We start from the raw sequence: 16,621 nt of genomic DNA on the forward strand, positions 1-16,621 counted from the left end.
ACGGAAAACTGCCAGAAAACGGTCACACTGTACTTTATACCATGGCTGTCACCATATAAGACAGAAGAGAAGCGTCTTTTATTAGAATGTCTTCTGTGCCATTGTTGAACTGATTCTGTTTGATCACCTCCCAGTTTATCCTCCGGATTCCTTTGCTTTTCCCTTGTCCCCTTCAGTTAAGGCATCAAGTCTGTCATAATCCAGCGCTATTTCCAGGTTCGAGATCTTTGATTTGACCTATGTCTGACCCACAGCTCAGCACAGAAATAAAGGGAACAAATTGCCTCAACTGTTATTGACTAAACCGTTTCCCATTAAAATGCTGTCAGCAGTTTTGCTCTTGGCTTCATTTATAAACTCTACTGCCAAGAATGTGTACATGTGAACATATGTGCTGAATAGATTTATGGACTCTGTGTACAGAAAGCAAGAAGATAAATCATGTTAATCACAACAACACTACCATGGGCAACCAGAAATTCTCAGCATCACTTCAATAGGCACCACCGCAATAGCCTAATTTCTCCAGGTAATTATCCTGAACGCACATGCAAATGGTTGGTTAGACAACATATGCACTACTAATTATGACAATTGTCTGTGCAACTGCAATAACTGTGTGTGCAAACGTGAAATCCATTATTACACGTGAAAATTTGCCTGGGCATGTTTGCAAAAGCTGGGCCTGGACCTGAACCATATTTAAATTATTCAGAAGTTTGGTTTGGCTGTAGTTTATTGAAGCCCACAGTTTATTAGTGTAGTGGTTCAGGGCCAGACAGTGGCCTTCCTGTGTATCGGTGCACAATGTGGGCTGCGGGAAAGATGCAAAATGCAGCCTCTGTGCAGCCACAAATGCAAGCTTCATGCTTGCCTGAGCACACGGAGTGAAGAAGAGCAGAAGAAGATGGGTAGGAGGTGTGGTCCACTGCACTGAAAAGGTACATTCCACATGTGTCCTGGGCAGTTCTGCAAGATGCACTAAGTTGGGTGCCCTCTGGGACAGCACGATTCAGCAAAACCTTCAGTGCAGGACTGTACTTATATGGCACACCTGAACCCTGAGTGGTTTTAGCGTAAAGGTGCAGATGAAGCCATTTCTGATGCTCCACAGTGCAGTTCCTCCTTCTCCTCACTGACATCGAGTGAACGCTGGAACTCTGTCCAGCCACAGAACCCATTAACGACCTCCAAAGCAAAACCTCAGCAGCCATTCAGCACTGCCAGTGAGCAGTAAATGAAAAAGAAAGTAACCCTGTCCCTCAGAGAGAAATTATAACGCTGTCCAATCCCTCCCATGTCATTAAAAAACCAAACTGTCCTCAGGGACTTACACTGTCTCATTTTGAAACCTCAAGTCATAAAAGTAGAAACCAGAGAAAAAAATAGGCCATGTCTGTCCTTGGTGAAATCACTGGAGCTGGTTGTGACATTTTAACATTATTGTTTCAAATGTGCTGTGAAAATGTCAGTTTTTGCAGGGGGGAAAAATATTTCCTCAGAAGTTTGAAGGGATGAAAATTCATGATTTTGTCCAAAGTTTAGGCTTTTGCCATTTTCACCAACAGAAATGGTGAAATGGCAAAGCTGACCCCTGGATCAAAGCTGTGAATACCTGTCAAAGACAAGGCGGGTGAGGCGATATCGTTTATTGGACCAACTTCTGATGGTGAGAATTAAAAGATATCACCTCACCCATCTTGTCGCTACAGCATCCTGGGACCGACACAGGTGCAACAACACTACATACAATATCTGCCAAAGTCTCTTTTCACACACAGATCCATTCTAAGTGAAAAACTGATTCTTCTGCACAGCTCCAATAACATGAAGAATATTTTCACAGCAATTATTAATTTTACTACATGGTAAGGAAAATAAATTGGACTAGGAAATAAAAAGGGATGGATTTTGAGAAGACTCTTCATGCAAAAATGGAATTGCATTTGCATGCCTAATTACTGTGACTGCATACACAAACAGCATTAATGGCACATGCAATTGAGATAATTGTGCACACGTTTTGTATTCACTGTTGTGTGCAGAGGGTAGCCAAAGTACAGATCCAAATCTTTGATTGTACAGGTTATCCTTAGCATCTTGCTGTTTAGCTCTTGATCTGTTGGTAAAACCACAAGTTATAATTAAAATGGCTTCAGTATTTGGGCCCTGATTCAGGAAAGCTCACCTATTTCGGATGGCACTTTAGCCCATGCTTCATTTTAAGCACATACTTAAGTGTTTTTCTACGTAAGGATGGACTTAAAGATCTGCTTAAGTGCTCCTACAAATTATCATGCAACTATAAAACCTTAAATGTGTCATCCATTCACTAGTGATGAGACACAAGACAAATAACATGGTCGGTTAAAAATGGAAAAAAACAATGCTGCAGGTAATTTGGCAGTTGTTTCCACTTTAGAGTTTGAAACAGATTTTTTTTATTATAATAATTATAATTATAATATAAGTATTATAATTGTTGATTACAATAATAACAATTTTGAGGTTTTCCCCCTGAGCACAATAAAATAAGTGATATCCAGGAGGTTGCTTTTACTTATGTTACTCCAACTTTTCCAAACTTCTCTAACTTTTGAATAGCTTCTGAGTAGCACAGTCACAGTTTCATTTTTCTGTTTGCCACTCTTTTAACTTTTCCCAGGTTGAGGATTTGGAAAAGTTAGAGTGTGGCAAAGGAAAATGAAAAAAAGAAAAAGAATGAAAAACTCTCAAAACCCTAGATAGCATTCATTTTACTGCATTCATTGGCAAACATGGGGGGAAAAGGGGGAAAGGGAAAAAGAAAGGAGAAAAACAAAACAAAAAAATGAAAATTTGGTGGTTTGAGTCAAAAATGGAAAATTTCGTAAACCAAAAACTTTCTTGTGGAAGTTTTGGACTTCAAAAGAGGCTATTTTTCACTGAAGAAAAAAAAAAGATTTGGAGAAAAACTACAATCAGATCTAATGCTGCTATCTGTAATTCTACCAGGTATGTCCCAGAACATGTTGCTAACTCATTCAATGCTTAACATCACAGGTACATACGCAGGACTCTCACTCCGTGCTTCAGAGCTTGCACACGGCTGGGCTCCATGGACATGCTGAGCATCGCCTGCTGTCCTCCAATAATGCAGACCTGGTTTTCTTGTGCCGCTTGCTTGAACATGATGATGAGCTGGTTGGCGATGATACTATTCAGGACAGAAATGACGACCATTGGAAACACAAAGGAGATGAACGTGTTGACCTGCAGGAGATACAAATGGCAAACCCACTTAGGACTTCAATCAGGAGATCATATCTTATTTCACATGATATCAGATACACAGCACGCAAGGGAGATCTTTTCCATCCACGTAGGCTACACATTTAGCTTTTGGAATGCAGGACTTATTGCACAGAGGGGAATCTTAAACAATGGTGAAATAAGGTCACTCAGGTGGCAGAACATTAGATGCAAGTGGCTAAATCAATCTTTCTCCAGTTATGGTGCCTTGCCCCTATAGCAATGCAATGTGTTGATTGAAATAAACCATTGATCTTGTTACCCACATGACCAGCAGGACACTTCTCAGCTTTCATAGTATATGGTAGTCCTTAGCAATGTTTTCTGAATAGCAGTTTCTTATTGTACACTGTATTCTTTTCTTATCATGGGCAATTCTTGGGCTCAGTTTTCTTCTATTGCATTCAGAATATTGGCCTTTCCTTGTAGATTTAATGATAGTTTTTTGTTAGCTGGTGATCAAATTATCCAATAACCCTTGTGCTCTAAGAATTAAAGTTGATCGGAATAAAAAGTGGAAGTTGTATTGTTTTTAATAGAAATTATTTGGTTCCTGGGGTTTTGATAAAATTAAATGGAAGATCAAATTAACCAGTGATTGCCTCAGGTGGAAGACACTGTTAACATCAAACAAACATTTGTGCATTCTCACTGTAGTATCTACAAACTCAGCCAGGAAGTGAGTTTAACAAGCAACAGCTTCAAGAAAATTAGAGGCATCTACATCTTGAGGATGCACTTTTAATCCATGCCAAGGCTCAATGTGATAAGGTTGCAACCACTTTATATTGCCACTCTAGTGTCTTACAACTCTGGCTAATCTGCACAGCACAGTGAGAGAGAGCAAGAGAGAGTTAGGAGAGAGACTGTACAAAGGCATTAAACTTTGAGCTGAAACCTGATGAGTGTATATCAGACTAACAAGCCTCTGTCTCCTATACATTTGAATTGGAAAGCTTATCATGTATTTCCCACCATGTTTATTATGGCCTGATTCAAAGCCCATTGAGGTCAATGGGAGTCTTTATACTCCTAGGGCTTGTCTTCACTACCTGCCCGGATCGGCGGCTAGAAATCGATCTCTCGGTGATCGATATATCGCGTCTCGTCGGGACGCGATAGTTGATCCCCGAATCGACGCGCGTACTCCACCAGCCCAGGTAGGAGTAAGCGCCGTCAACGGGGGACCCGCGGCGGTCGATTTGCCGCCGTCCTCACGGTGGGGTAAGTCGGATCAGATACGTATACCTATTCCCGTAGCTGAATTTGCGTATCTGAAATCGATCTCCCCCCCGTAGTGTAGACGTAGCCCTAGATTCTGGCGACTGTACATTTGTAGGAATTGAAAGTGTTATAGGTCTAGGTGTAGGTAGTTAGCATTTATATTTAACCCTACCTCATTGGCAGTATTGCAAGAGAAATGTGAAGTTGTTAAGTGTCTATCACCCTTGGATCTTTTGAAACCTTTGTCCAGAAAGCTCAAATTTCTAGAGTGGAAAATGAGCTACACTGATTGCAAGGAAATCATTTAACGAGGGGGTTCTGTGGACATCATAAGCTACAAGAACAGTGTCTGAGTAGTTTATGATATCCACAGGGAATTGTTTCCATCTTAGTCATCTGTGAAGCACCACAAGCCATGAGCCTTAAAAAAAATTAATGAATGCAACAGTTTTAAAATTTCAAAACATTTACAATTTAAACTATTTTCTACAAGTGACTGAAACCATTAAAACAGTTTTGTTAAGACAAAAAAATTATAGGGATTTTTGCCAGAGTCAAAATTAGCATTTTAACAGAGATCATTCTAACTTCATTTCCCAAAATGGCCAGGTCTCCATCAGATCTGAATGGTCTAAAACAATAAATCAAAATCCATCATTTGAAAGTCAAACAAACGGATAATAACTTATTAGAAGAATGGTTTCGTATGCTGTTATTTCTGCCAGCTATATCTCAATCTAATTCAGACATGGTGACTATCCACTTGGATGATGAGTGCATTATAAATGTCATGAAGGAATGGATAGATAGATACACACCAATTAGTTTTATGAATTATTTATACCAGCAGTAATGCAAAAATAAGTACTACACAAACATTTGGATAACAGGCACACTGCAATTACAAGTATTTACCTTTTTGGTTCATAAATCTAAGAAAGATGTAACTCTTTTGGCGAAGAGAGAAAGAATTGTTGTTACCCACTTTTCTCTAGCTAGACCAAAAATTTGTATGTAATGCATAGCAATTTGCTCCAGAGCCTAATGTACTTTAACAAAATAATCAGCTATGTTCCATCTCTAGCTATCCATATGATGAGAAGGTCTTTTTTGGCTAATGCTAACAATAGTAATGGAGTTCCTCTATGGTCAATTGCTTGAGGAAACTCCTAGATACAACTCATTAAGACTATCTGCTAATCACTCTTGTTCTGAACATTTTCTAAGCAAAACTCCTGTATCTTCTGAAAAAAAGATATCTTACCTTGTTGGTACATTATACACTGTTGGGCCTTAAAAATGCCTCACCTTTTGAAATCCACCCCAAAACCGCAAAGTGCTCCGTAAATATTAAAGGTCAGATTCTCATCTGGTCCAAACTAACACAGTTCCATGGAAATACATGATGCTGTGTAGATTAACACTCACTGAGCATCTGAATCTACTTCGATAAGCTTCACAACGCACCTCTGAGGTAGGGGTAAACTTGTGACATAGAAAGGTAAAACGACTTGCCCAGATTCACACAACAAGCCAAAGGCAGAGCTAAGAGAAGAACCCAGGGGTCCTGACCCCCATTTCTGTTTCTCTAATTGCTGGATACACTTCTTTCTTACCTGATGCATAACTACTGCACTCAATAAAGGGAAATGCTTTACCCGCTCCCTTGTGTTCCAGAGTTTACTAACTTTCAGCTAGAAACTTTTGCCCCGCCTGTAAATTGGCCGCACACACAGCAATCACACAGGAATCATACAATATCCTTATAGAGCTCTTTAAAGCCCTGTTTCTTTGCTTACACCTCATTGCTATTGTACACTCTTCAGAAAGCCTGAGAGACTATCAGGAAACTTATTGACTTTCTCTTTTAAGAATTTATAGTGACAAAACACGAAAATCAGATCTTGGCAGAAGGCAGTTACCTTGAAAGACTATTTTTTTCCTTTCTCGATTTATACCCAGGCTCTGATGATAAAAAAAATATATAGACAGAATCAATGCCTCCCTGCCCCAGAGGCAGAAGGTTTTAATTTCTGTCCAAAATTATTTACAAGCACATCCTCCTCAAAGCAATGAATGCTGCTAAAAGCCCATGTCCTTCCTCCTAGCCCCAAGTATTCTGAGGTTTTATTCTAATTGAATTTCTTTTTAATCAAATTCTGTGAGCTCAGCCCCAAAACTGAGCTGAGTGGTGGCCCAGCGCCACCTCATTTTCAGGAGAAAGAATGATGTTGCTCATAATGCCTGATCCAACTCTCATTGAAGACAATCGGAAATGTGCCATTGTCAGAGATGCAAATCTGGGTGTATCTGGCTAGCTCGTGGGCATGCATGTTGGAGTCTATGCATTCAAATCATGCTTTGGGCATGCATGTTGGTGCTGACACACAAGGAAAGAACCCTTTGAACATTTGGCTATAAGTGATTTAAATATTTCTCCAAGCAGACATCTTCTTTAGGGGCATGATGCCAACTGCAAAGTTCTCATTGACTCCGACAGAGGTAGGATCAGCCCAATCCATGATACTGATGAACGCATGCACAGTTCAGACTAACTCTCAGATGCATCAGCAGCATTTGTACCATTATTCCTCAATGGTGAAGGAAAATATATCGACTAGCAGAGTAATTCTTATCAGGAAGACACATATCAACCACGATGAGTCTGCTCGCTGAAGAATGGCAACTTCTTAAATACAGTGGTGAGCATCTTATTACTGGATGCATACAAACACCTGACTGTCATATTTGTTCTGACTCACCGAATTCCTAAAAATACAGTCTCCTGAATAATGTTCCCAAGCCAATACAGAGTGTTTGCTGCCCTGTAACATCAGTCTCAAAGTTGTGTTTATGGCCTATGCTTTCAATGGGAATTAGGCACTTAACCTGTTTAGGAGCTTTTCAAAATCCCAGCAGGTGCCAATTTGTATTTTTAGGCACCTAAATATCTTTGAAAATCTGACCCCTTTTCTTCCTGTTTGTACAGAGCCTAACACATGGTGTCCCAACCTTACTGGGCCTTACTGCAGTTCAAAGGACAATGGAGTGATTTGTTTAGTCAACCCTTTACTCCCTGATCTTTAGGTATACCTGAAATTGACTTTTTTGAAACCTGATTTCCTTTTAACTCCCTATTGCCAAGTGAGTTCTTAACTTCCACATAAACATCAACACATTTAACACCTAACAGCAAATTGACACAGAAGATGGATGAACTGGGTTGGGACTTCATATGCTTACGAGAAATAAAACAGATGGAAATTTATAAAAATTAAATCAAATTTCTGATAACAATAATTCATCAGCCCCACACAATCATCTCAATAAAATCAGGCTTCTCTTAAGTTTGTTTGAACTCTCTCCGTGCAGCTGTGACTGTGGGTTTCATAGAAGTCATGCAGTGATGCTAGCAAGAGACTAGCAAAACCACAGAGAAATGAAATCAGAGCCCCCTCCATCTCTGTTGTAGGGATTTTTCCTGTGATTGTTATTGGAACTCTAACTCTTCTGTATTCAAAACAGAAACTCCACCGGTCCCTGCTGAGGTTTATTCTGACGCATTGTGCTTATGCATAGTCTTCCCCTGAATTGTTCTGCTCATGTGGTTTCCCTGGGATACCATTGAGGCTGACTTGAATTTATTTGCAACATCAATAGCTAAGATAGACACATCACTTCACTTAGCGACTCTGGGGAGGGCTGAAATTGATTCTGTAAATTAGAAGCCCTGAAAGGTTTATTATGTGACCCCCCCTTTAATCCCAGGAGCAACAAACTGTAATAGCAGGGCCACTTTGGAAGAATTCTGCTGTTACATTGGTAAGCTCCTCACACGAACTCTGTGTTGGGCTTTTCTATTTTTTAAGTGGGGCTAAAGAAATCCCTTCGCTTGGAGGTATTTTACACGCATGCACATAACGGAGGGTGCAGTGGGTTGCATTTCTACACCAAGGTAAAAAGCGCATGGGAACCTGACCCTGAATTAATGGGAATGCTTTGGAGTCGTTACCATGAATTACTTGCTCCTACCTGGAGGCAGGACTAAAACCTACAAGGGGAGTGTGTAGCTGAGCACTATACTAGCATCAATGTCCTTAGATGCACAGGCACCTGCCCAGGCCCCACCCCTTTTTTTAGGAGTAAGGGAGAAGCACACGGAGGGTTTGAGATTTTCAGCTGTTCAGTCCAAATACTACTCCCAGTGCATAGCCTGTCTCATAGCCACATTTAACTTACACTGGAATGGAACAACCTTGCAAAAGAACTTGCAAGACCATTGTCTCTAAACCATCCACATGGGTGACAGCTCATTCACAAGCTGTTTGGCTGACTGCCCTAAGCATAGGAACCAAGCAATGATGCGCTCCGAAGTGCACCCTTAATAACACTGCCAGGACCAGCTGTGACACAGAACATCTATCCCCCATGACAACACTTAAGCATTGGCCTCACATGTGACATATATGTGCCGAAGGAAGAGAATGCCTCTGCATGAGGGAAAAATCAAGGAGAGTAATTTTCAGGCTCTAGTGGTTGCAACCAAAAGAGACGCGTTACTGTCAGCACTGAGGATTAATCAAAACCATGGAAGCGGTCAGAATGGAAGAAGGTAATTCACATAGTCACTCTGTCAAGGCAATGGGTAAAGGCACCAATGGATTATGTGATGATTTGTTATGCAAGATATTATGTGTTCCTTCCTATGTGCTCAGAATCTGGCCCTAAGGAATCATATCTCCAGATAAACCGGCCCAGCTATCATATATTTTCAAGCACACTTCATTTCCCCTTTTAACAGCCTGCAGCCACAAAACCTCTTCACTGACAATCCTGAACATTAAGCACTTTTTCCACTGATGCATCGAATGGAAGTTCAAAGCTGATATTCAAAGTGAGAGGCATTAGCAGTCAGTGGAGTTCTTGGCTTTCACCTTAAGCCATCCTCCTCTTTATTTTTGTGACATTTGGAGATTGTTGTTATTTTTAAAGAAGAACCTCATTGTCCTACAGCTGTTTCAGGATATGTAGATGACCTGGAAGGAAGATTGTGATCTAATTGAGATAAGTCAGCTTCTCGTTATGGAAGCTTGATACCGATGTGACAACCCAAATCGCTTGAATTGCATTTAAGTGACAAATTCCAGAATCTCTTAGTAGTGTTATACAGCCTTCAGCAGTTCCGTTGGTTCTGATTTACAATTTCCTTCCCCGCAAAATGGATCTCGTAAGCCAACAGACCACATAAAACCAATTGTATTTTTAAACAAAACCTTCAGAACGGATCTGCAGTTCTTTGTAAATATTGTTTGCCCGAGGACCCTTTTTATGTACAGTTCAAACCATTCCAGTGTCATTTGGATATGGAAAGCTGAGGCATTCAAAGTATGGGTGAGAAAAGCCAAGAACCGTGAGCACAGAAGCAAGTTGGCTTGAACAGAAGCATAATTGAGGGATAGTTGAAAATAAACCATTGTCAAAATGGACCAAGATAGACGGCTAATTGGAGCCTCAAGTTATGATAACTTTATTCTGGCCAAGACTGAGGCTCTTATCAAGGCACAGTAACAAAGTTCAAGTATGACTCAAGAGAAAGATTTCCCTCCCGCTCCCCCCTTGTTACATGATGAAACATGGAGGTCACAGCAGAGGCAAATATTTAATTTTTCAGAGATGCCAAAGCTGTGCCTTCTAAGACAAGGACACAGCTGCCTGCCATGTCAGCTGGCAGAAAATAAAATAGGGACTAGGAATAGGAACTGGCCAAAATGAGGGCTAATTTATAGCAGTGAGTTCTGAGACCGGAAGAGAGCCAATTTTCTTTCTTCCCTCTCTGGATGTGGGAAGTCTGATGATTGAAATACAGAGGGGTGTGGAAAACAGTGAGCTGCTAGGAACTGACCTAGACAGACGACTCTTTCTGTGCTCACATTTCCTCACATCAACTATCCCTTCAGGAAGCTTTCAGCTTCGAGCTGAAGCACACATCTTGAGGTGTGAGAGCGACGCTGGCCGTGAAGCTCTTGATTTTCTGCTGGTGATGACGTTTTAGCACAGAGATTCTCTACCAGTACACCAGGAAGGATGGTACAGTGGTTAGCACACAGGGCTGCGGGAGACCTAGGTTCAGTTCCTGCTCCACTAGAAATATCTGGTGCAACTCTGGACAAGTCTCTTATAGCTTCTCTGTACCTCAGTTTCCCTTCTGTAAGATGGGGATAATAAGTGCTTCCCTACCTGACAAGGGTGTTGTGAGGGTAAATGCATTAAAAATTGTGAGATGCTCAGATACTACAGAGATGGGGGCCATATAAATACCTAAGATAGATAGACCCTCTTGAATTCCAAGAGCACCACTTGTGAAATGGTCAGTAGCACCTCTGTGTTTAGGGACTTCCTGGAATATGATGCTAGAAACTTCCAATAATCCAAACAATCCTTCACTTTTTGTTTCTTAGCAAACCAATTAAACCCTATATCTGAGATCTAACAATCTACCACATTCTGGTGCACCTAATTTCCAGTGGAAATTAAAAATAAATTATTCTCCCTCTGATAGTGGAGACATTTATTGTTAGTATGTGTCAATCAGAAGAGCACATACTGTTAGATCAACATTTGACTGCCAAGAATCTTGATAATTTGACTAAATGAATTTTACAAAATTTCCAGTTCTCACTCATTGCTTATAATTATCTTTTTTTAAAAAACTAGGGGTGATTATTTTTAGCTCTTAATAATTAAAACACCCCTAGCAAATTGCAGTATTGCATGCTCTGACAATCAGAATATGACAAGCTTCAGAAAAAGGAAAATTACACAGGAATCACAAAGGAAAATTCATTTGAGAGTGTAGTGATTGTCTCCTAGTTGTTATTGGGGCATTTATTGCACTAGATGAGGTACACCACATACTGTGATAGGCATGAGTAGGACCCATGGATCTTGAAAGGTGTGTTGTGGGGAGTATTGATCATCCAAGGAACTCACACAGAAAAATGATAAAAAGACAAAACACCATATCGCTGAGGGGTGAACACTTTTCAGGAAGTGATCACTCCACATCTGACCTCTCAGTCCTCATTCTCAAAGGCACAACACCTTCAAACAAGCCTGGGAGCTTAAATTCATCCCTCTGCTAGCATGGGTGGCACATTGCATAGGCGGTGGAAAGCTGTGCCTCCCCAAACAGCCTGGCGTGGCCCTGCCCACGCTCCTCCCCGAAGCCCTGCTTGCCCTTCCTCCTTGGCCCTAGCCAGGAGGCTGGTCCTCTTCAGGAAAGCAGTGGGCTGGGGCTGGGGCTAGGGTGGCCCAGACTTGGGGGGCCTGGGGTCACCCAGTGCTGGGGGGGGGGAGGGAGAGGGCTGGAGGCACTGGGGCTACCCGCCCTGTGCTTGGGGGGTCTGGGGCCATGCACTGCCTGCCTATCCTGTGCTTGGGGCGGGGGGAGCCATGCGCCACCTGCTTGTCCTGTGCTCGGGGGCTGGGGGAAGGCTCCAGTGAGGGAAGGGAGGCCGGGCCAGCTGGGGGCTAGCCTACCCCAGCTGGTGGTTCATCCGCCGCCCATGTCTGTTAAATACTAAAAATCATGGACTTAATAAAGACATTGGGTTTATGGGTTTTTACAACAATCTATAACCCACTCTCCCCCACACTTTTGTGCTCTGACTGTGTAGGTGTTAATTGGCCATTTCACCTTGTATGGTCTCTTACAATATGTGGTTTCAGAGTAGCAGCCGTGTTAGTCTGTATCCGCAAAAAGAACAGGAGTACTTGTGGCACCTTAGAGACTAACAAAGTTGCTTACTCTTGTGCTAAACAATCTGTTCCACCTTGTTTTTACCTGTGATACTGTACGTACCTTTCCCAGATCTGAAGAAGAACTCAGTGTAGCTCGAATGCTTGTCCCTTCCACCAACAGAAGTTGGTCCAGCAAAAGATATTACCTCACCCACCGTGTCTCTCAAATGGAAATATGGACCTTCTGGAACTTTTAGGGTGTTTCTCCATTACTTCCTTCAGCAATTCCCATAAGGATTATTTTTGGACTTTTTAGTATTGAGCAGTATGTTTTAGCACAACTTTGTCAGGTTTTATTCCATAAATATTGAAACTGTGTCCAGATCAAAAACACTGCTCTGAAAGGGTGGACCAATATGAGGGTTTCACAATCTTATAGGATAAGAGCTATAAACAGGGAAGCCCTAGAGAGTCAACCCCTAAGAAATGTCTAAGAACTACTAGCAGGAACTTGCCTAGCTGAGTGAATTAGGGCACAGGCATTTGTCTTTGGGGGCTTACAGACTTGTGTTCCAATCCTTATAGGTTAGCAGTAGAAATGGAACCAAGTCACAAAATTTGCCTTGGGACTCAAAAAACTTTCAAGGGTGATTGGATTTAGAGTTTTGTTCTGGACCCATCTCTAGTTATAACTTACATGAATTTGGTTGTCTCATTCCTGGTGTATACTTGTCTGGGACACCCAGACATTTTGATGCAAGTTGACATAATTGTGAGTCTCTGACCAAGACTGCCCCAGGACTACACAAGGGATTGCTGGAGGTCAGGCTCAATGTCCATGATCATTAGATAACTGTGCATGTGGAAGTTACGTTTGGATCATCCTGTTCCTATCAATCCATGAATAGTAGCAGAGAGCTATTAACAAATCAACAAACATAGTTGATTACAATGCTATTAACATACAATGCTATTAAATTGCTATTAATTACAATGCTATTAAAAACGATGCAAGTAACAAACAATGTAACATGTTTACCCAAGATATAGAAACAAAGAATTTCACAGTCTGGTACTGTGCTTATCTGGCAACCAGTGATGCTGTGTAGAAACCCACAGGTAGGAAACATTCAGAGCTGGGATTATGCGGGAAACAATTTAAAATAGCAGAACATGGGTGTACTTAATCCGGCTTTGGCACAAAAAGATGAACTAGGTGATCTCTTGACATTCCTTCCAGCCCTACATCTCTATGAGTCTATCCTCCCTTTTGGACCAGGCACATAATTCTGCCACTATTTTGTTGTGTGAGCTAAGAAAAAACACCCAACAGCTTTGTGCCTCAGTTTCCCTGCATGTAAACCAGTGGCATTAATACTTTCCCATCCTTCTAAAGCACTTAGAGATATAGCTGCAAAATATTATTGTTAATACAATCTGATAGGTATTAAGATACTATAACTAAAAAAACCACATCAGTAGTGTCCATATTTTGCATCCTACAGAAGACTCTTTGGAGAGCTTGAATTTCTCTAGAGGGATCTCATGTAGTCCAGAACTGTTTTGCTCTGGGAATGATATCCATAGACCAAAAAGGTTCAGGAGCAACTTAATTCCACCCAAGCAAAACCTTTTCAACAGAGTGTTAAATATCATCTGGAGACATTTAAAATAAAGGTTATAATGATGTGAAACATTGTTCACATGCACAGCTATCTGATGTCAAAATGTTACAGTCTGCTATGAATTACAGATGTAACCTTTGAAGTTAGCACACTGCACAGCACTGACCATAGGGGATATATGATAGCATCAGGTTACATATCTGAAAGAGGCAGGAAGGGGAAATCAGCACTAGTTTTGTTTTTGTTTTTTCTTATTTTATCAGTAGGAATTAGTCAAAGAACCTTCGCATAATTATGCAGCAAACTGCAGAAAATGTTAAAGAGTAAACTAAGGGCCTGTTTCTCTTATCGCTTACAATGTAAATCAGGAGTAATTAATCCCCTTGAAGTCAGTGGAATTACACTAGCGTAAAACTGATTTAAGTGAGAAAAGAATCAGGCCTCAGATGTCTACACCTCAAGAAAAGGAAACCAAGCAAAAAATATGAGTGTTCCCTTTCCCTAGCTAGACACATCCTCAAAGCTGTAGGCAGGGCAGCCCAAGCTTTTTTGCTGCCCCAAGCATGGCAGGCAGGCTGCCTCCGGCGGCTTGCCTGCGGGAGGTCTCCGGTCCTGCCGATTTGGTGGCATGCCTGCGGGAGGTCCGCCGGTCCCACAGCTTCAGCGTACCTGCCGCCGAATTGCCGCTGAATCCGCAGGATCAGCGGACCTCCCGCAGGTGCACCACCAAAGGCTGCCTGACTGCCGCCCTCGCATGGACTGGCAGGGCGCCCCCCGCGGCTTGCCGCCCCAGGCACGCGCTTGGAGCGCTGGTCCCTGGAGCCGCCGCTGGCTGTAGGGGTGGGGAAGCTCAGAAAGAACTGCACATTCGTGTGTTGATTAAGATCCACCACTATTTGAATAACTCCATCGGCTTCACTGATTTAAACTGGTGTAAGTTAAAGGAGCCCCCCGATGAGTATGAATCTTATATTTCAACAGTGGTTCCATCTTTTTTTAAATTGACATTTACAGGCTGCTAGCTAGGATTTTAACACTAGACATACTTCCTTATACTCCTACGCTGGAGAGTTTGTCTTGACACAGCAATCGATATTGACAGTCACATCCCCGCCATGTCTGCAGAATAACTAAACAAAGTCACAACGGATTGAAAGCGAGCTTTTAGTAAGATGTAACGCGTGCTGCACTTCAGCACACCCTCATGACCCATTTGGGAATGGCATCACAGGCTCATTAGAGGCCTCTGGACAGTCTCAGCCATGGAGGAAGCAAACTGATTGTAATTTGTATTTGCACGAGGGAGGGGCAGCACAGTGGTTTAGATGAAGGAGTGGGCAAAAGCCTGAAGACATTCTGCAATCTGAAGTCACTGAGTCCCAGGGATTTTAATGGAATAACTCTCACTGTCATCAAAGAGCCCAGGATTTGATACATTGTCTTGCAAATGTAAGTGAAGCTTTGCAATAAGCAACTCCATTTGCCAAGCTCGTTCTGCTCACAAAGAGCCAATACTTCAATGATGACACAGGCGCTGATGGATTGTTAACATTTTTCCAACTGAATTTACATGGTTTCTACCACATTAACGAGTGTCATTTGCATTAAAGATGGAACCTCTTCCCTGGGTTTTATTAGAGAGGATTTGTTGATCCTGCTTAAAATATCTGAAGTAATTGGGTTTTATGAGACTGAGGATATATTGTATATTCACTCTGGCTGGTTGCTTATATTAAGATATTTTAGTCTTTTTTTTGTTGGTTGATGTTTAAGTTAGGTTTCATTTACATAAAAAAAAATCTACGTGTCTCTGTGGAGTTTAATGCTGTCATGCAATATTTCCAGACCTCACCTACGTGCTTTAAGACCTACAGCAACTACCACTTAGAAGATAGGGCATGCTGCACAGTAGTCCCCGTTCTAGATGGTTGGAGTTGCAGGGGAATATGGACGGTTAAAGACCCCCTAACTTAGTCTGAATCTGTCATTCAGATATCTACTCTATTGTCTCCCAATTGCTGACCCTAGGCAACAGCTTTGCCTCTGGTTCCCACATAGGCCAGCTCTGTAAGTGTTTGGCCAGAGTATCTGAATGTTAAAGGCTTAGGGGAGAACAATGTGGTCCAGTGGATAGAGCAGAGGATTGGGTGTGGGGTGAACTGGATTCCTTCCCTAGGTGTGCTTCTGAGCATCTGCAGTCTGCGACCTTGAATGAGGCACTTTACCTCTCTGAGCCTTCTATAAAATGGGGATAAAGGCTATCGAGCTGGTTTTGTAAAATGTTGTGATGTAAAAACTGCTCGATAAGGGCTAATTATTGTTAAATGCTACAGACACTGCTACTGTGCACATGAGTGTAGTCTGCTGTACACTCTATCTCAAGGGGCACAACAGCTCTCCTGAGAAGCATTTTTCATGACAGAAATGGAAGACACCATAACAGCATTAGGGCCCAATCCTGCTCCCATGGAAGCTGAAATTCAATTCACAGCATCAGAAACTGAACGCTAGCTACAAAGAGTTTGCAAACAACCCATCTGGTGTCTGTTTTCCACCTGTTTGTTCCACACACATTAATTGCTTTGGGGTCTGCGTCTGATCTGCTGGTGAGATATGATGAGTCCACGTAAATTGCATCTTCATCAGTATGGCTTCTTTGTTGCAATAGAGTGTTGCTTTATTGGTTACTGTAGCTTATCACTTTATACCCATGAGCAACCAAAGAGAGTGACTGGTTGATT

General features: G+C 41.8%; 1 protein-coding gene across 1 annotated transcript in view; it reads right to left on the bottom strand.

Moving 5' to 3' along the window:
• The window catches only part of NTSR1 (neurotensin receptor 1), a 99,541-nt gene that overhangs the window by 21,691 nt on the left and 61,229 nt on the right, over positions 1–16,621 (bottom strand). The window contains exon 2 of the mRNA XM_034787915.1: positions 3,051–3,252. Within this exon, the coding sequence (XP_034643806.1) occupies positions 3,051–3,252 (202 nt within the window). The remainder of the gene's footprint in view (positions 1–3,050; positions 3,253–16,621) is intronic.

Source organism: Trachemys scripta, chromosome 12 (assembly GCF_013100865.1).
Source record: "Trachemys scripta elegans isolate TJP31775 chromosome 12, CAS_Tse_1.0, whole genome shotgun sequence".
Taxonomy (NCBI): Eukaryota; Metazoa; Chordata; order Testudines; family Emydidae; genus Trachemys; species Trachemys scripta.